This window comes from Petaurus breviceps, unplaced genomic scaffold (assembly GCF_028583685.1).
Source record: "Petaurus breviceps papuanus isolate PSGF00001 unplaced genomic scaffold, PetGlider_PUasm1.0 98, whole genome shotgun sequence".
Lineage (NCBI taxonomy): Eukaryota > Metazoa > Chordata > Mammalia > Diprotodontia > Petauridae > Petaurus > Petaurus breviceps.
Genome location: NW_027187460.1, coordinates 29,330,461 through 29,358,044, shown reverse-complemented (window position 1 = coordinate 29,358,044; position 27,584 = coordinate 29,330,461). Strand labels below are relative to the sequence as shown.

Genomic DNA, 27,584 nt, shown 5'->3' with positions numbered 1-27,584 from the left:
GGGGAGAAAGATAGGTAAGAACTTGGGGAAGGGAGGAAAGCTGCCAAAGCAATTCCAAAAACAACTATAAACAGTTATCCTGTTAGGAGAAAGATAAGAGATAAGTCCTGGCATTGTGGGCAGAGGGCTAGTCTAGGAGCCTGGAAGAACTTCATTTAAGTGTTGTCTCTGACATACACTGGGCCTCTATGGTTACAAGTCAAAGAGAAGGTGCCCACACTGCACCAGTGGAAAGAATTTACTCACCCCAGAGTTCCCTATATCAGTGAAATCACAGGTCCAGTCTCTAAACCCTAGCCAAGGGTAGGGAACCTATGGTCTCAAGGTTGCAGGTGGCCCTCCAGGCCTCAAGTGTGGCCCTTTGACTGAATCCAAACTTCACAGAACAAATCCTCTCAATAAAAGGATTTGTTCTGTAAACCTTGGACTCAGGCAAAAGGCCACACCCAAGGGCCTAGAAGGCCACATGTAACCTCAAGACCCCAGGTTCCCCATCCTTGCTAGCTTATCCTGTTAGGAAGGACAAACGATATTTATGTGTGAGGAGGCAGGAGAAAACAACTCTTTAGTTCTCTCATCAGACAAAGGTATTCCTAGGTCATGAAAAAGAACACTTCACTGCAGTCTCATTAAGGTGACAGAAAACCGCTGAAGTATCAGGTCTAGCAGTCATTGGGGCAGAAAATTACTGTGCCCGTTTAACTGCAGAAGCCCTGGTGTGGGGACAGACTCCACAAAAGTCACACTAACAACAACCTGGCCTATGCTTGCTGCAAGGTAGCAGAGGAGTGGTAACTACCTGTGTCGTAAAATGCAGGCTTCCCTATACATCCATGTGGTTCATATCCACAGCAAGGAAAAACTGTCCTCAAATTAACTGGGCTTGTGTCTACATGTCTGATCTCGAAGCTATTTGTTGAACTTGGAGCTTCTGACTTCAACAGTAACGAACCCTTAAGGATGCTTTTGGCTATGAAAGCCATGACAAGTAACCTTTCCAGCAATTTCTCAAAGATAAGCATAGTGGATAGAGTTGGTCTTGGACCCCAGGAGACCTGGGTTCAAGTCTCATCTCTGACATATACTGTCTGTATGAGCTTAATTTACTTTGCTCTAAGGGGCTCTCTAAAACCACAAATTGGGGGGGGGGGGGGAAGGTGCTGACTTGTACTGGTAGAGGGTCCTTTCATGTAGTTCCCTATATTACTAAAATTAGAGACCCAGTCCCTAGACCCTATCCATTCCCATGGGGGGGAGGGGAAATGTTTTTGATTCATTTTGGATAAAGTAGTATCAGTCCCAGACTGGATTACAAAAAAAGCCAAGAAGGACATGTCTAGTAGTCTGTATCCTAAATAAAACTTTCAACCCCCAAACAGGATAACCCCAAAAGTATAAAGCACTATTATAAAATGCTTTCTCTTAGGCAGAAGAAAATAGAGAAATAAACCCTTGTGAAAACATTTGTGGAGCCCAGCTTCGTAGCACAAAATGCAAGGTTTGTGAAATCCAGATAGATTTTGTTTCCTAACAGTCAACAGGGGCTCCCTCACACAATGAGCTTTAGGAATAGACACAGAAGCCCCAGATACACAAATTTACAGAGTGTCCTTTCTCTCTGCTGCAACAATCAGTTAGCGGGATCCAGTCTTTCACTGGGACACATGTAGAGAACATCTGATAGGCTAGGAGGAAAACTTCAGTCTAGGGAAAAATAAATCTCAACACAGTCCAAAATTTCAAAAGGACACTGTTGCCAAAAGAATGCCAGCTGTGAAAGGAAGAAAGCCTTTAAGAAAAGAGAAACTCTGAGGTCTTTGGTCTTTCCCTCTTCTCTTCAAACAGAATTTGCATTATGAATTCTTTGACAATTAATTTAAATAGCTCAGAAATGCCAGGATGCTGTTACTCTTGCAATAGTGGGTGCTAACATAGTAGTGGAAATGGACATTGGTGGATGGCAAAGCTAACTGCCCCTGGAGGAGGTCATTAGCATGATTCTACATTTCCTTCCAATCAGTCAAAAGACGGCATTTAGACAATGAAAATAAAGCACTCCCAGTTATCTCTCCCCAGGACACAGCTGATTCAGGATTTGCAGCATGATTTTCTATTCCTATCAAGCATTCTGGGAGAAAAAATCCAAGTATTCACTTAAAAACTTACTGTTCTTGGTTTGCACCCCCCTTTATTGATAAACGTTTATGACTTGTCAAAAAAACAACCACCCAAAAGACAAAAAACAACTCAATGACCATGGAGAATCCTGCCACTTACTTGTCTACTGGACAAGACCACCATTGTGCTACTTATGTTACCATAAAATAAAAGCTGCCTCCTTTATTATCTCAGGATATTGGCTCTTTGCATCTGTGGGTGTTAACATGTAATTTGGTGGTCCCACTCAACTCATGCAAACTTCACTTCGATATAGTGGAAAGAGAACTGAATTTGGAGTCAGAGGATCTGGGTTGTCAGGTTGTGCCACCTTGGGCAAGAATCCAATTTCCTCTTCTGTAAAATAAACAGATAAAGCTCTAAATCTATGCTTCCTCACACTATGACTTTCTTATTCTGTGTGACTGGTTTTTGAGGGGAAAAACAAAAACAAAATCCCAAGGGGCAGCAAGGTGACTCAGTGAATACAGCACTGGCCCTGGAGTCAAGAGGACCTGAGTTCAAATTCGACTTCAGACACGTGACACTTACTAGCTGTGTGACCTTGGGCAAGTCACCAATTGCCTTGCCTTCCCCCAAAAAACAAAATAAAAAATAAAACAACACCTGTATGTGAATATGGGAATATCCAACCACATACTGGACTGGCAGACACCTAGCTCTTGTAACCACTCACAGGGGCTATAAGTTCACTTGACTTAGAGCAGAGAGCAGACACCAGAAGTACAAGTGTACAGTGAGATTTTTTAAAAGCCAGAACAAAGTGACATCCAATGATGCAGTCTTCCTCACAAGGAAGGTAGAAAAATTAAGCAGGGGGATGGCATGCTAATAAACCATTCTGCTTGAAGAAAATATTCTTGAAGACAACAGCTATTCCAGCAAATGCAGCCAACACAAAGCAGATCTCTATTTACACTATGATTATCTGAGCTAAATAAGTAAGGGGGATAAAGGATTACGTTTTTTTTTTTTCACTTTTCCTACATGCCAAGTTATAGTAAAATCAACCAATAACTAACTCTTCTTCTAAAAGTAACCCATTTATAAGTAACACAAAAGTAATAATTTGCTACAAAAAACTTTTACAAGGCAAATCTAAGAATCTACTGCCAGCTAATTAAGGGTTAATGGAGTCTTTTCTTGGATTGACAATAAATCAGTGATAAGAAGACTGATCACAGAAAATCTTTACAGAAGTCTTTATGGTACTAGTTCAAATTTATTCAGTGATACCAAGAATCAGTTCTACATTGGTCCCTTATTTGCACTTGGAAAACCAAAGTCAATCTTTCTTAGAAATAAATTTTCCCAAGGTCACTTACCTGCAAACACTTGATTTTCTAGACATTGTTGTACTGGGAGAAGATGGAGGAGTCTGATATGACCAACTGTAATCAGAACCTTTCAAGTCTAGGATTACCTAACAAAACAAACCCAAAAAAAGTCCATTTAGTAAGCTAGGTGCACTGAAGAAGAGAATTTTTCACTGCCAATTGAACACAGAATCTGTCCAAAAAACTAAAACCATCAAAAACAGGTTTTCACCTGGGAAAAAAAAAGATTTTTTATGAGATTTTTTTCCTTTCTTTTTTAATGCATTACAAAAGCAGTTACTGCCATCATCTCTCGCTGAGGAAAAAAAATTTAAAATTAATGGGAGAAAACCCAAGTAATACAAAGATGTACATGTGCATTGATGGAGGTTAAAAACTCAAGGGGTTCAAAAGGTAGAGAAAAATCACTGTCACCTCTTGCCCCCGAATCATTTGAGGATGCCTTAAGAGAATTTCCATGTGTCTTAACTCTGTTCCAAGATTTGCTATGGCAAAGTAACAATTCAAATTAAATGGCTCACATATGCTTCCTCTCACAAAAGAAAGAAAATCTCAAACTTGACATGCAGTCAAAACATTCATTTCAGCACTGAAGAAAATGGAAAGCTACACAGATTTCACGTGCATGTTCTGATTCTGTTTTAAACATTTCTTTAACAAAAAAAAGACAAATGAAACATAAAATAAGGGCCTTTGGTTAATATCATCTCTTCCCTAACTCTTAAAAATGCTTTTTTTCCCCAAAAGCTTTAAATAGGGAAATTCACAAATGTGCCCAACAGTTGTCTGAGACATAGAAATGGCATAAAAAATGTGAAAGCATCCGACAACCAGCATCATCTGTAGTGTAGAGAATACAATTAAACAGAATGGAAATAAAATACCTACAACCATCTATTTTGAGTTGTATCTTCAATACAATGACAATAGAATTTTGGCTCATGAACAAAGGGGCCAGAGTGTGATGGGAAGCACAGAGTCCATATTAAATCTTTTGTGACGCTGCCGTAGAAACAGTGTTGTGGAAACTCCTCTTGAGGCATTAAGAATCCCGGGTTCTACCCAGTCCTGTCGCTTACTACCTATTTCTATATTTAAGTACCAGTTCACTGCACTTAAGACAATGAATACAAGTTTCCAAGAGGGGACTCAAGGCAGCCCCCAAAATTTTTCCATCCTTCGGTTCCATCAGAGAAAAGAGGATATACATTCTTTAGAGAAGAATGGCTGCCTAGGAACTATCAATCTATCCAAAGTAAAAATACTAAAAATAAGAACAGCAATGGGGCAGCTAGGTGGCATAATAGAAAAAGCACTAGCTCCAGAGTCAGGAGGACCTGAGTTCAAATCTGACCTCAGACACTAGAAACTAGCTGTGTGACCCTGGGCAAGTCATTTAACCCCAACTGTCTTGCAAAAAACCAAAAACCAAAAAGAACAGTATTAAGGAGCAAGTGTGGCCTGACCCATGAGCCTTCTATTCCCTGAATGCTCACCTGTTCACTCGACGATGGTAATTTGTGGGGATCCATGGTGAGGCTCTTAAGGTCTTCAGATATCGTCTGTAGATGAGTTATTTCCCCTAACATGGAGATTTCTTCTTCCTGAAGAAAGGTAATTAAAAAGCCACACGCTTGATACTACTGTCTTGGAGTTAAGACGGGACGCAGCCCATTTATACACAATTTCTTTCTGATTAAGGCAAACGGGTATGATATTTCATTGCTAAGTTACAGTAAGACCATTTTCTTAAGGGAAATAGCTGGAAGATATCCATATATCAGGCTAGTGATATGAAACAAAACAAAATCATAGCAAAAAAAAAGTATTACAGAAATTAAAGTATTATAGTGGAAACAGCAAGGGACTGGGTGTTAGGAGATCGCCACTGAAGGCTCAGCTCTGCCACTGTCTAGCTTTGGGAACGAATGAATATTTGTTAAGTGCTTGCCATGTGTTAAGCTCTATGGGAAGTGCTAGGGATATAAATACAAGAGTAAAGACAGTCCTCACTCTCAAGGCTCTTCTATTTTAATAAGGGATATGGCACATATAGGGGAGTGGTAGCCAGGGAAGGTCACTTTGGTCCAGAAAGTAACAAGGATGGCAACTTGGGGGCAAGTAATCTTTACTACTCTGGGCATCAGATTATTGATCTCTAAAACGGAGAGGGGCAGGGTTTGATGGTCTCTAAGGCCCTTTTAGCTTAGAAATTCCTTTCGGTTAGTCTATAATGATAAAAGGAAATTAAAATTTAAAAATCAATTAATAGCTTATTAATTAATCGTGCATTTTTAAAATAAGTGCCAAGCAGTGTGTGATAGGTGCTAGATATAAAGACAAAAATGACACAGCACCTGTCTTTAAGGAGTTTCTGTTCTAAACAGTACAACAACAAAACATGAAAAAGAAAAAATTTGGAGAAATGCAAGACTATACAATTAAGGTCAATTAAGATCTTTGTACTTGGCTATTGGAATGACAGATCAAGAAGTTAATAAAGACACTGATGCTAAAATTAGAGTAGAATTTAAAATTAAGGAAACTCAATGACAGGACAGAACACATATACTTTCTTTTCAAGTGCTTCCAAGTTGATTATACCCTGGGACCCAAAAATTTCTTTATAGTAAGCACTAAAAATAGCATATTCTCAGTTTAGAGCTCAATAAAATAAGAACAGAACACACACACACACACACACACACACACACCTCCCCAGACTTGAAAACTACCCAAACACCTGCAAATTAAATAACACTGTCTTGCATAACATGCTTGAGTTGAGGATGGAATCCAGAATTAAATGATAAAATATGTTTTAATGGCAAAATAGATAAATGTAATCCATTTTAAATGTATAAGACATTGCTAAAGAAGTACTTGCAAAAAATTTACTGCTTAATAAATTAAGTCTCTACCTAAACAAAAGGGAAAAAAGTAACAAATCAAAAGAAAGAAACGAAAGGAGGAAAAAACTGTAAACTGAAACAATACAGACAAAATGACCAGGGTAATTTTTTGTGTGTTCTTGGAAAATGCTAGCATAATTGATAAAATATTAGCTAAATTAAGGCAGGGGGTGGGGGGAGAACAGATAAACTTAGGAATAGGAAATGAGCCAACCAGTATGCAAAAAAAAAAAAAAAGATTTTCCAACCAGTATGCAAAAAAAAAAAAAGATTTTAAAAAGGAGGCAGAAGAGAAGAATATTATTTTGACTATGTGCTAACAAATTTGATCATCATGAATGATCCAAAAGTGGCATTAGTGTTATTTTGCATTTGCTGTGAAAACTTTTTTGGAGTTCTAACATTTAATCCGCCTAAAAATGCTAAGTACTGATACAGGTCAAATTATTATTATTTGTTCGGCCATTTCCAATCGTGTCCAACATTTTGTGCACCCATCGAGGGTTTTCTTAGAAAAGATACTGGAGTGGTTTGCCATTCATTTCCTTCTCCAGCTCATTTTACAGATGAGGAAACTGAAACAAACAAGGTGAAGAGATTCACCCAGGGCCACACAGCTAGTAAGTATCTGAGGCTAGATTTGAATTCAGAAAAAGGAGTCTTCCTGATTCCAGGCCAGTGTAATACCTAGTTGCTTGTATAATAGTAATAAACGATTTTTGAAAAGAAATAGCTAGCATTTATATAGAACTTTTAAATTTATAAAGTACTTTACAAATATTATCTCATCTGATCTCAGGAGCAAGGAGCTATTGTTATCTCCATTATATAGATGAGGAAGACAGAGATTAAGTGGGTAGCCAAGGGTTACCTGACTAGAAAGTATATGAATCTGGGGGGCAGCTAGGTGGTGCAGTGAATAGAGCACCAGCCCTGGAGTCAGAAGGACCAGAGTTCAAATCCAGCCTCCAGACACTTAACACTTATTAGCTGTGTGACCCTTGGACAAATCACTTAACTGCCCTGCCTTCCCCCCTCTAAAAAAAAAAAACCCAAAAGGGGCAGAGGGGCGGCTAGGTGGTTCAGCGAATGGAGCACCAGCCCTGGAGTCAGGAGGACCTGAGTTCAAATTTGGCCTCAGACACTTAACAGACAAACTAGCTATGTGACCTTGGGCAAGTCACTTAACCCCAAATGCCTTCCAAAAAAGCAAAAAAAAAAGTATCTGAATATGAACTCAAGTCTTCCTGATCACAGGTCCAACACTCCATCCACTGTACCACCTTAGCTACTTCTTATGGATCAAGATTACTATCTTTAAATATGTAATTTTTTTTAAAACCGCACAACCAAATTAACAAAGTATAAACTAAAAAAATTTGGATAAATACTATGAACATAAATGATAAAAATATGAAAAAATCAATACAAATATGTGAAGTCAGCACCCAGATTCCAATTAATAAGTGGTCAAAGGAGATGGAATACACAAGAGGAGGAATAATTCTTCACATGGGAAAACGTGCAGACTCAATGACAATTTTATGAAGTCCCCACAGAAGAATCTTTAGGGTGCCTTCTGCGTTTAATGTCTCCATACTTTTTCCTTTAGAAAGCACATTTATACTTACTGAAGGCACACAATCTACTAAAGGGCTTTCTGTAGTTTTATGGGTTTTTAAATCCAGATTTGCTTAGGAACAAAAAGACTGTGACTGTGGGACAGTCACCATTTTGGTGTCATAGTCTGTCAGTGTCCTACTGAGACATTCATCCGCATGCCTGTTAATTGCTTCCAAACAGATTCTTCCTTGTTCCTTAAAACAAATAGGACAGGTAAAGATCTGACAGTCATCTACATTTTCTGATATTTCTAAATCCTCTTTCATTTCCTTTTGTGGAAGGTCCCATAAATTGAGGCAATTTTTCTACGGAGAAATAGGACAATATTTTAAAGGGGACATAAAATTGTTTATGACCTCCCATTTGGTGACTAGTAAGTAGGATACTAGATTTGGGAGTCAGGCAAATCTGGGCCCAAATCCTGCCTCTGATATTTGTGTGACCAAAGGTAAGTCTCTCTCTCTCTCTTTTTAAAAAGCAATTGGGGTTAAGTAACTTGCTCAAGGTTACACAGCCAGGTGTTTCTGGGTAGGTGCTAAGTGTCTGAGCCCAGATTAGATTCCTGGTCATCCTGACTCTGGGGCCAGTGCTCTTACTCGCTGTGCTACCTGGCTGCCCTTAAGTCTCTTGTTCTTCATTTGTAAAATGAGGACAAGAATAGCTGTAGAATTTTTATGAGACTCAAAGGAGAAAATGTACACAAAGTACTATGTAAATGTCACCAAAATATGAAATATTTGTAAAATGGGAAATAATTTATAATAATATGTAATGTAAATAATATGTAAAATATGAAATAATATAGCAATATTATCAAATAAGATCAAAATAAGATTCAAATGAGTTAACATGTAAAGCGCTTTTGTAAACCCTAAAGTGCTATATAAATGCTAACTTATCATTATTATTATTATTTCATCATTATTCTATCCTTGACTAGAAATAATCATGGAGGTGAGTGGGGGGAGAATAATTTGGAAAAAAAAACACAGAGTAATATTTACAAGAGGGAAAAATAAAATTAACACACATATTTAAGTAATACTGTTAGTAGAAACTCCATTTCTATTGCTTTGTAAACTTTACACAAGTGCTTTCCTCACAAACCTAACATCGAATATCATCTAATTATTAAAAATTCCAAGTGTGAGTACCATGGCTTCACACATGAAAACATCTACTGTACAAAGTATCAATGGGAAAAAAAAAAAAGAAAAACACCCAATAATCTGAGAATGTAATGATTATAACCAGGTTAAAATTTGAGCACTTCTAATTCTGATTTGCTGTATTATATTGGGGCACATTACCTGGTTGACCTCTGAGATCTCTTTCTAACGCTGAGATTCTGGGATTCCCAATTAATCAATTAATCAATACATAAACACTTATTAAGGGCCTATGTGCCAAGCACTGTGCTAATATCCTAGAAATACTGCACTATTGGTCATATATCTCCTCCTAACTCATTTAATAAATGGCACAGGGGTTGTAGTATGGCAGAAAGATAAAAAGGGGAAGAGAGACCTGGGGGGGAAAATTTAATTAACTTTACCTGAATTACCAGGTGCCTTGCAGACCATGATTAACTGACATTTTTCTGAGAGAGGAAGCAAGAGGGCCTGGGAGATACTGTTTGCCTTTTGAGAAGTATCTCCCATACCCCCATTCTGACCCATGCTGACGATGTGATCTCCTATTCCATCTCCAATCAAATATGAAGCCCTCTTTTGGGCATCTACTTTCTTCATGACCTAGCCCCTTCCTATCTTTCCATTTCTAGTGCTCTAACATTTTACTGTCCTCTGTGACCTAGCTCCAGCAGCGTCCCCCAACCCCAGACTGCATCTCCCAACCCTGGACCACTGCCCCGGCTATCCCCCTAGGCCTGGACTTCTCCACCTCCCAGCTTCCTTCAAGCTTCGGCTCACATCCTCCCTTCTGCAGGTCTTTCCAGGGTCCCCCCCCCCACAACCTGCCAATGACTTTCTCCCACAGATTACTCTCACATATCCTCTGTACAGCTTGCACCATACCTGGGCATTCACACATTGCTTCCTCCATCAGAAGGTGAGGTTCTTAGCAACAGGAACTTTGCACCCCCAGGGTTTAGCGCATAGTGAATGCTAACAAAATACTTGCTGACTGACACTTGTTCTTCTTAAAGTTCAACTACTCTCTTAGAGGTGTCAAACGCTGGGTCCACAGGTACAAGGGGCCCACAATACTCATGAGTGCTGCCTGAGGCCAATTAAAATCTAATTCCTCTCTGATTTTAATGTGTTCTTAGGTGGTACAGTGGAGAAAGTGCTGGGCTTGGGATCAGGAAGACCTGAATTCAAATCTGGCCTCAAATACTTACTGGCTATGTGACCCTGGACAAGTCACTTAACCCCTATTTACCCAGCACACAACTAGTAGGTGTCTGAGGCTGGATTTGAACTCAGAACTTCCTGGGCAAATTACTTAACCCCTGTTGGCCTCAGTTTCCTTACTAGTATGGGCTAATAATTGCACCTACCTCCTGGGGGTGTTGTAAGGCACAAATGAGATAATAATTATTAAAAAAAAAATTCTTAGCACAATGCCTGGCACCTCGTAGATGCTATATAAATATTATCATTGTTATTATCTAAAACAAGAAATGTGTAAATGGGGGTGGCTAGGTGGCACAGTGAATAGAGCACCGGCCCTGGAATCAGGAGGACCTGAGTTCAAATCTGACTTCAGACACTTCACACACACACACACACACACACACACACACACAAACTAGCCGTGTGACCTTGGGCAAGTCACTTAACCCCAACTGCCCTCCAAAAAAAGAAATGTGTATATGTGTATAGTTTTCTAAGTTAATATATGACCTGCAGGGATCCTTATGTTAAGTTTAGGGCCGCTCATTTCTATTTGAGTGTGACACACCATTGCTAGATGTACAAGATTATTGTAAGGAACAAATCAAATGATATATGTAAAGTGCTCTGCAAACCTTTTAATGCATTATACATTTTTATTATTTATTTATTGTTGTTGTTATTACTATTATAATTAGCTATAAAACACCAAGCAGCAGAACAGTTGCTGATCTGCATTGGTAGAGGGAATTTCCACACTGGCAACTCCCTACAATGATGACATCAAAGCCACCAAATTTTTTTTTTTATTTTAACTAACTAAGCCCTCCTTATAAAGGAAGATCTTCAACCCACTGGTAGTTTAAACATCCCAGGACTTTAACCCAACTCACAATCACTGGCCGTAGCATGGAGATGAAGGCACAGAATCGGCCACGCTCCTCAATCAGGGCCTTTCTGACTGCCTGTTTTTCAGTTTCTTCCAGCAGAAGGTATTTATCATTGACATCTTGCAGCGCACTGTCCAACTGGGGCTGGATATCTCCTCTTCCTGCACACAGAAAGGAAAGCCACAAATAGGATTTGCTGAATTTCATACAGCAGCTTCTCACTCCCAGCCCTCCACCCCCGGATTCTTGTTTAAATCAAGGTTAGCCCCATTAGATCATTGTGTGGGATGAGAGACTTCTAATTTCCTGTATCTGAAGGTAAGCATGTAAGTAGGTTTAGGAAGATGAAACTCACTGGGCCCTTCTTGCAGCTCCCCTTACAACAGAATCCTCTGCCAAGTCATCTCCATGACCTAGAAACCTGGCAGATGAGCTCTCTCCAGGATGCTGATGGCCAGAGGGACTGAGCTCGATGAACAAGGAGGGCCTTTGTTGACATCTCCAAAAGCAGAGACAAGCTAGCTCTACCACACCAATCTCACCCAAAGGATTCTGTCTTGTACCAGCAGTAAATATCTCAGGGAACAAAAAGGGAATTTTAGCTATCTCAGCTTGGGAGTTCATTGTCAACTGCTGGCTGGTTTAATGCCCCTCTGGAGATGAATGGAATGAGTTTTCTATAAAGCAGACCAAATAACAAAGAGGCCCACACTCAATGCTTCACAGGGAAGAAACTTTTAAGATCTCTCCAAAGCTTAACGTTATGTTCACTAAACTCTTAGCCGTGTAAACCACCTGCAAATTTTTATTCCTTTTACAAAGATTGGGGAATGAAAGGATAAAACAGTGGGGACACTTTGCCTTTCCTTTTGTCTCCTTGGGGAGGCCTGAGGACAAGGGACACACAAAAACAGCAATTCACCCAAATGACCGTCTTGACCACAAGAAACTATTCACAATGACTGGAGAGGGCCAGAGAAGATGCCAGAGGAAGTTCAGGAATGACCAGTCTGAATATTTTGGAGTTCTCCTTTACGTGGAGAAACTCATGTGAAATAGGGCTCGTTTATTGTATTTGGCCCTAAAGAACTGAAGTAAAACCAGCAGATGGGTGATCACTAGTCCACAGGGAGGCAGAGTTCAACTTTCCTTGATAGTACAGAAAGAACAGAAAAACAGTACAGAAAAAAAAAGTACAGAAAACAGGTGGAAGCTGTAAATTTAGAGGTTGATTTATGCTTGATTAAAAGGGAAAAAATCCTAATAATTGGCTGTATCAAAGTGGGATAGGATCTTTCAAAAAAGATAGTGAGTTCCCCATCATTATTAGTCTTTAAGTGAAGGACAGATGACCACCTTGAGATGTTGGGAGGAAGGGGGAAATTCTTGACTCAGTATGGATGACACAAAAGATGACATTTGAAGTCCTTTTCTAACTGTGTGATTTTGTAGTTGTGGTAAGGTCAGAAAGGATCTATGCCATTGATCCAGCAAAGTAGATTCCCTACAAAATATTTAATTTACACAAGGCTGAGGAGCAAGTTCCTTCAAGTACAGGAAGGGTTTATGATTTGGAGAGTGGTTTTTATAAAATTACCCCTTCCAAATTACAAAATCACCGCGTTGGAAGAGATCTCAAAGACTATCTATCTGGTTCAATTCCTACGCGAACAAGAATTCCCATAACATATTTCCTTCACCATCCTGGCTCTTCTCCTTTGCACCCTTTAGTTCACTGGTGCCCTTCCTATAAGATGCACAGACCTGAACAAAATACTCAAGAATAGAGAGAAAGAAGATTAATTTATGGTGGTTTTTTTTTTAATTACTTGGACTGGATCTATAATTTCATTGCGATGGGGAATGCCCTGTGAGGAATTTCCTTTACAAATGCAGACTGACACTTTCCTAGGAATGTACAGCCTCAAAGGGCACTAAAGATAGGTGGCTTGCCCAGAGATGCATAGCTAGTATGTCTAAGAGGCATTCCTGGAGCCCAGCTCTGCTTGACTGTGAAAACAGCTTTCTACCTACTATGTGTCATACTGCCCCCAGGGAGAATTTAGACTAGGCTGGGAGAGCTTACACAGCAAAACAATCAAACACAGATGTGAGGACAATATGGGATCTTTTCTAGGCACACTTTGAAATGTACACCAGGGAATCTTGTATCTACTGAGCTCTGGTTCAGACCTACCTGTAGGGAAAGACCTCGTCTAAGCTAACCTGAGTCCCTTCCAGATCCACAACTATGAGCAATCAAATATAGTGACAGAAACAATACCCGATTGGGGCTAAGTTTCCAGTTTCTAACAGCCATTAGTCTAACAGCACATATGTTCATTTTTAGAAACATAATTTAATATAGAATTAATTGTGAAATCTTGATCTGTGATAGTACTACAAAATCCCCTCCAATCCTGTATGCAATCATGCCCTTACAAATCATAAGACTGAATTAATTAGAGAACTCCAGGCTGAGTGTATGCTTGGAAGAGAAAGGAAAAAAGTAAGGAACTGTTTAGATGGTTTGAGATACAAGTCTTGAGAAGGAAGTCTTTGGCCTTTGACTCCAAACTGCTTATGATTTGCATCTATTCATTTGTGTATTCTTTCTCCCTACTATAATGTACATTCTTTGTAGGCAAAGACTGTTTTGGTTTTGTCTTTGTATGCATAGTGCCTGACACAGAGTAGGAACTTAATATATTATTTAATCAATGAATGAATGAATGAACCCTGAGATGTTTGAGTATTTTGGTTGCCAAGTCAGGTCAATATTTAACAATCAAAAACAGTCAAAGGATACGAATAGGCAGTTTTCAGATGAATTAATTAAAGCTATCTATAGGCATAAGAAAAAAAATGCTCTAAATTACTATTGATTAGAGACATGCAAATTAAGATAAATCTGAGGTACCACCTCACACCTATCAAACTGGCTAATATGACAGAAAAGGAAAATGATAAATGTTGGAGAAGATATGGGGAAACAACACTAAAGCATTGTTGATGGAGTTATGAATTGATCCAACCATTCTGGAGAGCAACGAAGAATTAGAACTTGTGGGGATAGCAATCAATTGGGGAATAGTTGAACAAGTTGTGCTATATGAATGTAATGTAATACTACTGTTATATAAGAAATGATGAGCATGAGGATTTCAGAAATACCTGGAAAGACTTACATGAACTGATGCTGAGTGAAGTGAGCAGAACCAGGAAAACACTGTACACAGTAATAACAACATTGTGCAAGGATAAACTATGACTGACTTAGCTCTTCTCAGCAATACAATGATCCAAGACAATTCCAAAAGATTTGTGATGGAAAATGCCACCCACATCCAGAGAAAAAACTATGGAATCTGAATGCAGAACTAAGCATCTTTGTTTTTTGTTTTTTTTTTCTTTCTCATGGTTCTTCCCTTTTGTTCTGATTCTTCTTTCACAACATGACTAACATTGGAAATATTTAAGATGATTGCATGTGTATAACCTATATCAGATTGCTGTCTTGGGGAAGAGGGAAGGAGGGAGAAGAATTTGGAACTCAAAATCTTACAAAAATGTTGATAGTTGAAAATTATCTTTACATATAATAGGAAAAAATAAAATACTGTTACGAGCAAAAAAAAATAGTTAACAACCAATAAGCAAGCAGTGAGGCTACAAAGGGACTCAAAGGAAGGATTTACAATCTCACGGGGGAGACAAGCAAAAAATACATACACACACGCATGCATGAATGCACACAAGCTCTATAAAGGAGAAATGGGAAATAATCACCAGAGGGAAGGCACTAGAATTAATAAAGGATTGGGAAAGGCTTCCTGTAGAAAGTGGGATTTCAGCTGGGACTTGAGGAAAGCCAGGAGGAGGCAAGAACAGTATTGATGGAATTCAGATGGAGGACCAGATGAGTAACTCCTCAATGAAAAGGCTCACCATCTTCCCCTTAGAGATAGACATAGAAAAACTCCATGGGTGCCTATTTGTTTAAATTTCTAATTAGACTATTCATGAAAGATGGTGTATTTTCCAAGAGCAGTTTGCAAAAGCTTCTCTGCATTTCTGCAGTGGCAGTGAATTCTGGGGAACAAATTGCCAGAAGTTAATAACCTTAAGTATGAAAAGACTATGTTACTTTGCCCATCAACCCTAATAGTAAGATGTTAGCTGGTCAAGGGCCACCAAAGGAGTTATCTGAGAAATCTGAAGTTTGGTAGGCATGCCTGGTCCAGTTTGCTGATTTTACTGTAGGATGTAATAAAACATAGAGTCAGATTTCACTCTGAGGCAAAAGGCTTTCAACATACAGAGAACATAAATCCAGAGTAACAAGACCAAGGCTGCCTTCTGGAGGTGGTATAACATTTTAAATTATCAATAGCTATTCTGGGGGAAGGTAAGTGGCACAGTGAACAGAGCACTGGCCCTGGAGTCAAGAGGACCTGAGTTCAAATCCAGCCTTAGATACTTGACACACTTAGTAACTGTGTGACCTTGGGCAAGTCACTTAACCCCAATTGTCCTTCCTTCCCTCCTCCAAAAAGCAAAAAAAAAAAAGAAAGAAACAACAAATCTGCACCTAGAAAGTGGCAAATTTTAGGGTTATAATAAATAGGCAAGAAGATTCTGGGAATGTGAATACAAGAATTTTTTTTTAATTCATTCATTTGTTATTATGAAGAAGCAAAATAGACTAAGAAGCAACCTGAACCATCCTCATCTAATTTTTTTGATCTTTTAATATGTCAAACAGCATATTTTTCATTAAGGGAACTTTCCCCACTTCATCCCTAGGGCCAACAATGTAGGGGTTCAAACTCTTATCCAAGTTCTAAAACGTTACAGAGAATTAGCCAGATAAAAGATGCTGTCTGGTTGGATGTGATATTGCCAATAATTCTCTTCAAACAATCAGACACCCATCTCTATTATTTGGAACCACTGCTGCTGACTTAGGAAACAACCAAATTTGGCTTGGACTCCCAAAAGCAAACGACTGTGTATTTAGGTCATTCCTTGGTTTGTCCTGCTGACACACACATCTTCCCTCCTGGAACTCCCTTCCCTCATGAATGCTGTGGGGAATTCTGGCAGAAAGAGCATCCTCACCTTTCCAACAAATGAATCCCCGAAGTGAATTCTGATAGCCAAAATCCTAATTCTAGACTGCTGAATTCCACTTCCTTGAGGGAGTGGAAAGAGGGCTGAATTTGGAAACAAAAGCCCTGGATTCCAATCCTGGCTTCTGCTGTTACCTATGGGACTCTTCATCTCTTTAGAATTCATCCTAAAGTGTAGGATAATCCCTTCTAGATCTAAATTAATCAACAAGAAATTATTAAATGCCAAGTGAAGAATATCTGTCAGTGACTTTGCCGAACTATGGTGATGCAAAGCCAAGTTCACATTCTATCAGTAAATACACATATACAGTTTTTTTTATTTGTTTTTCTATCTCCAGCTCCTAGAATACTGCCTGTCACATCATAGACATTTAAGAAATACAGGCTGATTAATGGATAGAAGAGAACATAAAATGCATAGAAGGCAGTTTGGAGGAAGGAGGGGTGGCAATAGTACCTGGGAGAATCAGAAAGTTTTGAGTATTGGGGGAGGACAGAGACTCTAAGAGGTGAAGGTGAGCAAGGTCTGCATTCTCAGAATGGAAGAGGGTGGGAAGGGTGGGGAGGAGAACTTGTATAAAGGGAATGGGCCAGGAGGAGGAATACTGAAGCAGCCCAGTTTGGCTGGACTATAAATTGGGTTCAGGGGAATAAAGCCTGGAAAAGTGGGCTGGAGGCAGATTTGTAAAGGCCTTTCAAATAACAGAGGCCTTTGATTTTCATTCTAAAGGCAAAAGGTGAGACAGCAGAAGAGCTGGAGGATCAGGAGAAAGACAGGGTCAGAACCTAGCTCCAGGAATGACTCTGGAGAGAAGACAAGTTGTGATTTCCCGGGGGGTGGCGTGAGCACTCTCAACTCGGCAAGACCCAAACCTCGTTATCAGCTAAGGCTGGATCTGCACTTTGAATGGAAGACAGGTAATTAATTCCCACTACTGCTGCAATGATAGGTGGCATTTATAGAGTTCATGTTTCTCATTGCATGTTTCTTAGACATTTGCCCATTCTGCATTTATTTCCCTCCAACTCCTTCTCATCTCTACCTGTATCAAAGTTACTTGCATATGGGTCTTTTTTCCCCAAACTAGAATTTAAGCTACTTGAGAACTTAGTCACTGTCATCTCACTGGCCTCGCACATAAATGGAAATGAATAACATTCACTGAATAGTCTGAATTAAAAGATATCTGATGCTTCATATATATTATTCACCTACAGTACCTTTGTAGGAAAAGGTTCATGACAGATGAGGAATATGGTTAAGGGGAACCGCAGAACCTATACAACAGTCCTCTTCCTTCAGGACTACAAAGGAAGAAGGAGACAGCATAAGAAATTTTTTAAATTATCACTAAGTGCTTGCTACAAGCTAGGCACTGTGCTAAGAGCTAGGGATATGCAAATGGGCAAAAGACAGTCCTTGCTTTCAAAGAACTCACAACCTAATGGGGGAGAAAACATGCAAAAAATTACATACCAACAAGATACTACAGGTTATATACTGGATTACATGCCGCCATGTAATGGCAAGCAAAGAAATACTTAGCATCTTGTTTCAGCTACTTAAGTATTTAGCTCCTTATTTGAGCCCCTTGTGATTTGAAGGTGGGAGGAAGAATGGGACAGGAAGGAAAACCACCATATGTATAAGGAGGAGAACAAGCTGGGACTTAGCAAAACTGAGGAGAGTCCTTGTGGTGGCTGGCTCTCTGTTTTTCTGTTCTGTCTGTGTTGATTTGTATTTGTAATACATTGTACAGAAGTCCTGGGACCTTACTGGAAGTCCTGAAAGAGGATTTTCTTGTCTGTTTACAAAGTCCTGGAGGAGAGTTTCAGAGGTCCTGGGACTTTACTGATGATGTGTGTTGATTTCTCGGACCTTGTTTGTGGGTCTGTGTTGATTTCACAGGCAGAGAATGAATTGATGATGGTGCCAGCAATGTGTGTGAATGTTGTTTTGGCTCTGTTAAGCTTTGTCTTCCCAGCAACAGAAACTGCGAAGGACTTGAGGTGGACTGGACACTGTGAGCTTCAGTATGGAGTGGGAGCTGGACAAGGAGAGAGAGATGCCTGCCTGTGAATCCAGGTGATGGTTGGGAAGAGCTGGACCCACGGAAGAGGAACCATGGAATCTGGGAGCCAGCCTCGGAGCCAGGATAAAGAGACCTCTCCTTGGGTACTAAGTGCTGACTGAGGAGATCATGATTTACTGTGGCCTCGGGGTAGGAGAACTTTGTACTTTGTACCCCTTAAGGATGATTGGAAACTAATCTCCAATCAAGAAGAAAGAAGACTTTTTAACTGAGAAATTAAGACAATGTGACCCAGTGACCTTTGCACTTTGTGTCCCTTAAGGAGGCTTGCTCCTGATGACTGAGTTAAGGACTTACTGAAAGACATCTTTTGTTTAAAACTATCATTGTGAATGCTGTACTTCAGTTTCTGTGAATGCTTTGCCTTAGTTGATTGCTGAATAAATAGAGTTCACTATACTATGTGATCAGAACTTTAAAGCTATTCACAGCAGCAGTCCTCTGGGGAGCTGCTCATGCTTGGCATTACATGCCATGGTGGGGAGAGGGAGAGGAGAGGCAGGGGGAAGAAAATTTGTAACTCAAGGGATTGTGGAACTGAATGTTGTAAACTAAAAGTAAATAAATACTTTTTTAAAAAAGATATGCACAGGTCAAACAGCAAATAATCAACAGAGGGAAGGCACTAGAATTGAGGAATTGGGAAAGGCTTCCTATAAGAAGTGAGATTTTAGCTGGGACCTGAAGGAAGCCAGGAGGGAGGGAAGAGGAGGGAGAACTCTGGGGATAGGGGACAGCCAGTGAAATGCCCAAAGGCTGGAGATCCAGCATCTTGTTTGAGGAACAGCAAAGAGACCAAAATCCATGGAAGAATATGTGGTGGAGTGTTAAGTGGTTAAGAGTATGTGATGGATATTGGGGGAGGGGAAAGGAGTATGTTATGAAGGGCCCAGGTCACAAAGAGACTTGAGACTACAGAACAAAGACATTAAACTCCCCAAACATATTCAGGTAAGATTTTTCCCCTCTTAGAAAGAAGGTTCCTAGTACTCCTTAATAATCTTTTCTTTTTACCCCAACTGAAAAAAATTCCCCTCCCTTATGTCAAGGGTTACTAGTTTTTTGTGTCCTGGACCTCTTTGGCAGAATGTTTTTAAATGTAGGAAATAAACTACACAGATTACAAAAGAAACCAATTATGTTGAAATACAGTTATCAAAAAAAATTTTTTTTTTTTTTACAAACAAGGACCTTAGGTTAAGAACTACTCCCCTAGAGCCTAGGATAAATCTGCTAGATTTATCTGGATTTGGATTTAAGTACTAAGTAAATATAGTTCCAGTTACCAGGACTGGAATTCACCATAAGGGTACATAAAGTTTGGCATTGTGGGAGAAGTTATGAGAGTCCTTACAAATTATGCTAAAATGACCTATGGTTCATGGTGGGGCGTGTGTGTGTGTGTGGGAGGGTGGTATTTCAAATGAGAAATTCTCTTTAGAAACATTAACAGTATATATACATATTCTTTTTCCAAGACTTCAATAGATCTATGACTTCACTGATAGACAGACAGACAGACAGATAGATATCATCAATTAGTGCAGAAGACTACTTTTACTCTGAGTGGCTTTATCAGATCCACAGGCTTAAATATCATCTCAATGAAGACTGACTCCCAGACTTATATCTTCACCTTCAGTCATGTTCCTGAATCTCAATTCCACATCACCAAGCACCTATTGGCTAACTGGAAGGCTTGGAGATGTCTCCAACTTCATATATCCAAAACAGAACTTACTATCTCGCCCCCAAATTCCCCCTTCTATCAAATTTCACTAATTCTGGAAAGGGTATCCCCATCCTTCCAGTCTCTCTGGTTCATCATCTTCAAATCCTTACTCTCCCTCTTTCCACATAAGCAATCAGTTTCTGCTCACACAGTCACCACTTGAGGTCAGGCTATCATTACTGATCCCACCGAGATTATCAAAGTGGCTTCCTAACTGGTCTCCCTGACTCAAGCCTCTGCATTCTCCAATCCAGCCTCTGCACAGCTGCCAAAGTGATTTTTTTCTCCCCTTAAGCTCAGGTCTGACTACATCACTCCCCTATGGAAATAAACTCGAATGTCTCCCTCTTGCCTCTGGGATAAGATAGAAATTTCTGTTTAGCCTTTAAAGCCTTTCACAAACAGGCTCCAACCTATTATTCATCCTTATGATACAGCAATCAGTCCCTGGCCTCCAGTACTCCTCAGTCCAACCAAACTAGCTTCTCTTTTCCTCATACATAGTACTCTATCAGCCATTTTTATGCCTCTGCACTATCTATCCCCTTTACCCGGAATATTCCCCATCCTTATATCTATCTTGTAGAACCCTTTATTTCTTCAAAAGGCAGCTCTCTTTCTGAGTTCAGCCCCTCCACCCTACCCCTGCCAGCACACTCCCCTCTAACTATAATGCATTAAATGACACTGTTCCTTTCCCTAAATTCTACTACAGTGATTCCTACTATACAATTATGGTGTTTCAAATTCCTTTTATAATAATGGATGTCTTAATGTGTTAATGTTTTAAGTAGCCTTATGTTAAAGAAAATGAATGCTTGAAAACATTTTTTAAAACCTTTTGATGTTCTGGGAAGTTAAGAATGAAAATGACTGATTTTTCCATGTTAGTAATCAACCCTCAGCACCCGACAAGGGGGACTGGACAACCATAAGGAGCCCACAGAGAGGAGCATACCAAGATCAGCCCCGAAAGAAACAGCCCAGCGAAGACTTACCCACAGTTTCAGCTGGCAGGGAGGGACACACGATGAGAAAGTGCAGGATACACAATTGATACAAAAAGGAAAATAAAAAAGTCAAACTGGTATTCCAGCATTATTCCTACCTTTTATGTGTTACTAACTCAGGGCATGGCATTTCTGTTGACATGACACAGGGACTTCACCACCAGTCAGGGCAAGGTGATTTAAGACTTGCTGGTGATTCATATATTTTAAGTAAACTTTTTTTTGGTTCTTTTCATAAAGTGAAAATTTATTCTTTAGGTGTATAAATACCTCTCCACTTCTGAACAAAATAAGTCTTTTTAAGAAGAGACAGGGCTTCAGTTTCTCAGTCTTAAGAGGCTGCATGGGATATTTTTTTTTTTAGGTCTAGCATATAACAACTAGATGATTTGGATGACCAAAGTTCTTTCTGTCTCTAACATTCTACAATTTACTACAACATATAAACAGAAATCTTAGATAATGCCTCAAAACAATGTCAGACTTGGAGGTAGGGTAGTGAACTGAAGAATGAAAGAAAAGACTAGACAGAAAGGGTCAAAATGGAAGTAAAGGCTTAATTACACTTTTTGATTTTAGTACAGATGTCAGAAAATTACTACTTACTTCCTTTGACTCAGTTCAAGGACCATCTTCTACAAGAAGCCTTTTTTTCTAATCCCCTGAATGCTAGTGACTTGCCCCCCAAACTACCTTGTATTTATCTACCTTATATGTATTCATTTTTATCCATACATATACAGAGTGTTCCCAAAGTCTTACTACAATTAGAAGCCATTAAAATAGCTTTAAAATGTACTAAGACTTTGTGCACATATATATATATATGTATGTACACAGTCATGGTGCCCCCTAAATATAACTGACTAAAAGCAGGGATTGTTTCATTTATGTAGCCCAGGGGTGAGGAACCTGCCCAATGTCTTTGTAAATGCTTACTGACTGAGAGAGTACTATATAGTAACTTCAGTAACAGGATGGAAGGGTATTAATTCCATGATCAAGCTCATAGCATTCCCTTTACTTCCTCTAGTGAAAAATTATTTGAATGGTTCCCTTGGTTCCAATTATATAAATGGTTCCATTTCCTGTCTCAGAAACAGTTTCTCTGCTAGATTTCCAGGAGCTTATTTCTTGAAACAGGTTTCATCACAACTAATCTTAAAATTCAAATTGTGGCAAGAGAGTGGTCAAGTGAAATAAACAAATATACTGTTGATTTCCTCAGTCCAGAGATGAAAGGTGCAAAGTAAATGGGCTAACTGCGTCTTAATCTTCCATTTCTCTAGTAAGAAGGTGACAGTTAACTTCAGGATTCAAAAAGGCAGCTAGCCAGACTTGTGTGCTTATTTCTGGAGGGGATATGGCATGGAGGCTAGAATGCTGGACCTGAAGCTGGGAAAAGCTGGGTTTAATTCCCACTTCAGACTTCAGCTCTGTGACAATGAAGTTCTCTGAGCCTCAGTTTCCTCATCTGTAAAACAGGGATAATAATCCTCACAGGGTTGCTGTGAGAATCAAGTGAGGTAATATTAAATCTTAACAAGCATCATATAAATGTGAAATATAACTAATACTACTTATCTCCTAAGGTTGCTCTGGGGATAAAATGAGCTAATTTTTGTGAAGTGTTTTATAATTGCTAGGTGCTATCATCACTACTATTGATAATAACTAATAAATATTAAATAATTGACAATTATTATCAGTAACTAATCCTGATGTAAACAATAACAACAATAGCCTCTAATTGAAGGTTCCTTTTGCTACTCTAAGATGTGTTACTATTGAGTCATTTCAAGCTCTCTGTGACCCCATTTGGGGTTTTCTTGGAAAATTTGAGCATATTATCAAATCCAGCTTCAGGATGAAGAAGAGATGGTATTCAAAGCCATTCTATGTATCAATATATTATATGAGTCTCTTAAGGCACATATGGGTATTTCTAGAGAGCAGGTATACCAGGATAGTCAATATTTTCTCATCACTAACTCTTTCATCACTGGCCACAAAGGCAGATGGCTATCTGTCATCCCAGGATGCACTCTTAAGACAACGTATATCACAGAAAAAAACAGACAATACTGAAGGGAAAACTACAGGTATGAGAATGTTTGGATGATTCATGGAACTGTGTGATCTGGCAGTCAGACCTGAGGGTTGTTCTTGGCTTTATATCAGTGGTTATTTTTATATTTTGATAGACTCATAAATTCTCCCTGCAATGGAATAATCATAACCCTCTATAACCACCTCATCTTGTGCCATGCTCATTCACCTATGTCTTTCTGTCAATCCTTCATTCCCCTCCTGGTCTTCCTCCTGATATTTCCTGGACCTCACATTCATGACCCCCCATACTACTGACTCATCTTGGATCTTCCTTCAGTGCCTGGTGTCTCTGCCCTCGAACAGCCTATCCCTCCCTGTCTTCCTCCCAACCCCACAGAATAACTTTCTATAAGCCCTGCACCTTCTTCTTCCATTAGGAAGTTCTTCCTGGAGTCTGCTTTGCAGACAGGTCTAAGCTGACCTGCTTTCATTTCCCTCCCAGCTATATTCCTGACTTTCTTCAGACTTCACCACTGTGCCCCTGATTTAGGTACTTTCAGTCCTGTTTCCTCCTCCCCTTTTTAATTCCCTTTTGCATGTTGTCTTCCCCCATTGAAATGTAAGCTCCTTGAGGACAGGGGTGGTCTTTTTTTTCTTCTCATATTTGAATTTTCTAGCACTTCTAACAATGATTGGAACAGAGTCAAATCTTTAATATTTCTTTCCTCCTTCCCTCACTCCCTCCCCATCTTCCTTCTCTTCCCTTCCCTACCTATAGCACACTGAAGACCCCCATTAGGTTCTTTTTACTATCCTGTAGGCACATGACCTACCCCTCACTCTGCCTAGATGACCAGCCCAATTCTCCTTTTCTGATTACCTAAGACTTCTCAAAGGGATATTTTATGCCCCTTTTCATGTGTGGCTCATTGCTGGTAATGTCCTGCAGCCTGCCTCCCCTCCCCTACCAGGAATTTTTGCATTGTCCTCTGAGCTAACTGGAATTTTGATTCTTCTGTCCCTTCATAGCAGCAGGATACTTAACTGTGAATATTAACTAAATCAGGTTTTTATTTTTCAAAAGACATGAAAGAACTACCCTCAATGAGACTTCTACACTAAGTTATGCAGAGGGCTGTGATCCGTGTCTAAACAGTATTTAGTAAGTGATCACTATGTTCCAAGCCCTGTGCTAAGCACCCAGGACACCCATTTAGGCAAAAGTCAACAGGAAGACACTGAAGGACAACATAATACACTGCAGGTAGGAAGAATTGTGGATGTACAGTCAGAGGACCCGGGCTTGAAATCCAGCTCTGCCATAATGACCTTGGATGACCTTGAGCTGACCAGTGCTTAGTTCTCTGGATCTCAACTTCCTCATGCATGAAATGAAGAGAGTTGGAACAGATGACCTCTAAGGTTTCTTCTAGAAACCTAGAGTTATGATCCTATATTATGTATCCTTGAAATATGTAGTATGAAAGACTTGCTAAACAGTAAATGTTTAATAAATTGATAATTGATTCTCATCTAAATAAAATGAATATTGCATGAACAATACTAAAGGGGTGCTGGAATGTATAGTAAAAGCCCAATTAACTACAACCTACATGATCAAGCATTTCAATGAATTGGAACTTTTCATCTGCATTTATTTTTTAAAAGAGATGGATGAACATCATGAAAAGCCACTAATATCAAGGATTTATTTTAACCCATTTCTAGGATATGACCTGGATTTGGTTTAGCCCAATTTCCTACACTGCATCTACACTAGTACTACTACTATCACCACCACCACCAGCCAATAGCTAACATTTATACAGCACTTACAATGTGCCAAGCACTGTGATAAGTGCTTTATAAATATTATCTCATTTGATCCTTACAACAACCTTGGGGTGGATGCTATTATTTTCTCCATTTTACAGATGAGGAAACTGAAGCAAAGAGAGGTAAGTGACTTGCCCAGGGCCACAAAGCTAGTAAGTATCTGAGGCATGATTTAAATTCTGGTCTTCCCTACTACTACTACTATGGCCACCACCACCACTACTGATTACTATTACTGCTACTACTACCATCACCACCACCACCATTATTAAAACTACTACCACTCTTTACCATTATTACCTACCACTACTACTACTACCACCACCACTACTACTACTACTACTGTTACTATTACCATCACCACCACCAACCATAATCAGCATCACCACTATTACTACTATCCCCCCTACTACTACTACCATCACTACCACTCTTTATTTCTACTACCACTACCCCTACCCCCATCACTACTATTAACTACTTCCAACATGACAACCATTTACCACCACCACTACTACTACTACTACTAATAATAATAATAAAAGCTAACATTTATATAGTGCCTACTACATGCCAGGTATTATGCTAAGAACTTCACAAATATTATCTCATTTTATCCTCATAACAATCCTAGGAGGTAGATGCTTTATTATCTCCATTTTAGAGATGAGGAAACTGAGGCCAAACAAGGTTAAGTGACTTGTCCAAGGTTACACACAGCTAGGAATAATCTGAAGATGGATTTGAACTCAGGTTTTCCTAACTTCAGGCCCAGTGCATTGTATACTGTGCCATCTACCTGCCCCATTTATGTGCTTTTACATATAAATAAAATCACAAGGAAACTCAGAAAATGTTTTACAAAAAGAATTCTCGTTCAGAATGATGATACTGAGTCATTCAAAGAGATTCTAAATCAAAGGAATATTCAATCATGCTTCCCCTAGTGCACAGATTCTGGCAAAAGGAAATATATTTTAGAAACATTTATAACCAAGGCTGACCCAGTGCTTTCTCCAAAATCCCTTACTATATCAGGAAATCTAAATAACCAGAACACTCATTCTGTTCCCCAGAGTTAAATGATACTTTTTCTGGACCTGTCTCAAGAATACACAAGACTATCACTGCAGTTCTCCACCCATTCTATATGAAGATGGCCTAGCAATCTGGTAAGCTGTTACACAGAAGTCCAGCTCAGGCAAACTGAGTGTTTCTAGTCTTGAAAAAAGGACACTGAGGGTAGAAGACCCTAAGATGAAAATGAGGAATAGAAATACTTCAGAATGGATGCAGAATTCAGATGCAAGGATGAATTAACATCAGGGTCTGAGGCGGAATTAGGGAGAAGTAACTTTTCTTGCCTCATCTCTGCCAAATTCCCAAAGTTTTCTTAATCCATAAGAACCGTCAAATCAACCAACCAGTGAATAAACATTCATTAAACACCTACTATGTGCTCCAGGCACTATGCTAAGCACTAGGGATACAAAGCAAGGCAAAAGGCAGTCTCCGCTCGGTCAAATGGGAGAGATGACAGGAAAACAACGATGTAAAAACAAGATGAATACAGGGTAAACTGGAGGTAATCAACAGAGGGAAGGAGCTGGCATTAGGGTCATCAGAAGACTTCTGACAGAAGTGGAGGACTTAGCTGAGACCTGAAGGAAGCCAAGAGGCAGAGATGAGGAGGCTGAGCCTTAGCATCTATTAATCCCTCTTAGTTAAAAACCTAAAAGCTTAGACATAACTAACTTTTATCACCTCCCTTTCCACTAAGGTTTCATGTTTTCAAGGCAGGGATGTGGGATGGTCCGGAACTCTTTATAGAGAAACAATTTTTCCATTTGCCAATGCAAATCAGCAACCTGTCCATACCTATTCTTATGCAGTAGCCTGGGGGCAATGAAAGCTTAAGTGAATTGCTCAGGATCACACAGCTAGCTTGTATCTGAGGTCCAGCTTGACCCCAAGTATTCTTGATTCCAAGACCAATCCTCATTCTGTCTGCTTTGCCACACTGCCTTGCTTCCACTACCTTAAAGTGCTTGTATTATACATAATAGCATTTAAATATTTTTCAACAGTCAATTTTATTGATAATTAACCTCCTATAAAGCATTACTAGTCACAGGAGAAATGGCTGTTAACCTCTAGTTCCTAGGATCTCTGTTAAAACACACTGATTCAGGAAACACATAAGTAGACTAGTCTGTGCAGGGAACTGTCCTAGGTACTGAGTATAAAGAGGAAAAAAAAACAGAATGATCCCCCAGTCTCAATGGGATGGACTTCCATTCTATTGGGGAGAACTATTTAAGAAGAGCCAGTTAATCAATGGCCAGGAGAAAGCACAGGTATATGAATATCTGAATATCTATAGGAAATATGAATGGGTGGAACTCAGGTCATTTTGTATTTTAAAAACA

General features: G+C 39.4%; 1 protein-coding gene across 5 annotated transcripts in view; it reads right to left on the bottom strand.

Annotated features, from left to right (window-relative positions):
• MTSS1 (MTSS I-BAR domain containing 1) overlaps nt 1-27,584 on the bottom strand; it is a 235,721-nt gene that overhangs the window by 14,363 nt on the left and 193,774 nt on the right. For all 5 annotated transcript variants that reach the window (XM_069081030.1, XM_069081033.1, XM_069081031.1 and 2 more), the window contains 3 exons: nt 11,301-11,458; nt 5,012-5,119; nt 3,504-3,601 (listed from right to left, as the gene is read on the bottom strand). In XM_069081030.1, coding sequence (XP_068937131.1) covers nt 3,504-3,601; nt 5,012-5,119; nt 11,301-11,458 — 364 coding nt within the window. The remainder of the gene's footprint in view (nt 1-3,503; nt 3,602-5,011; nt 5,120-11,300; nt 11,459-27,584) is intronic.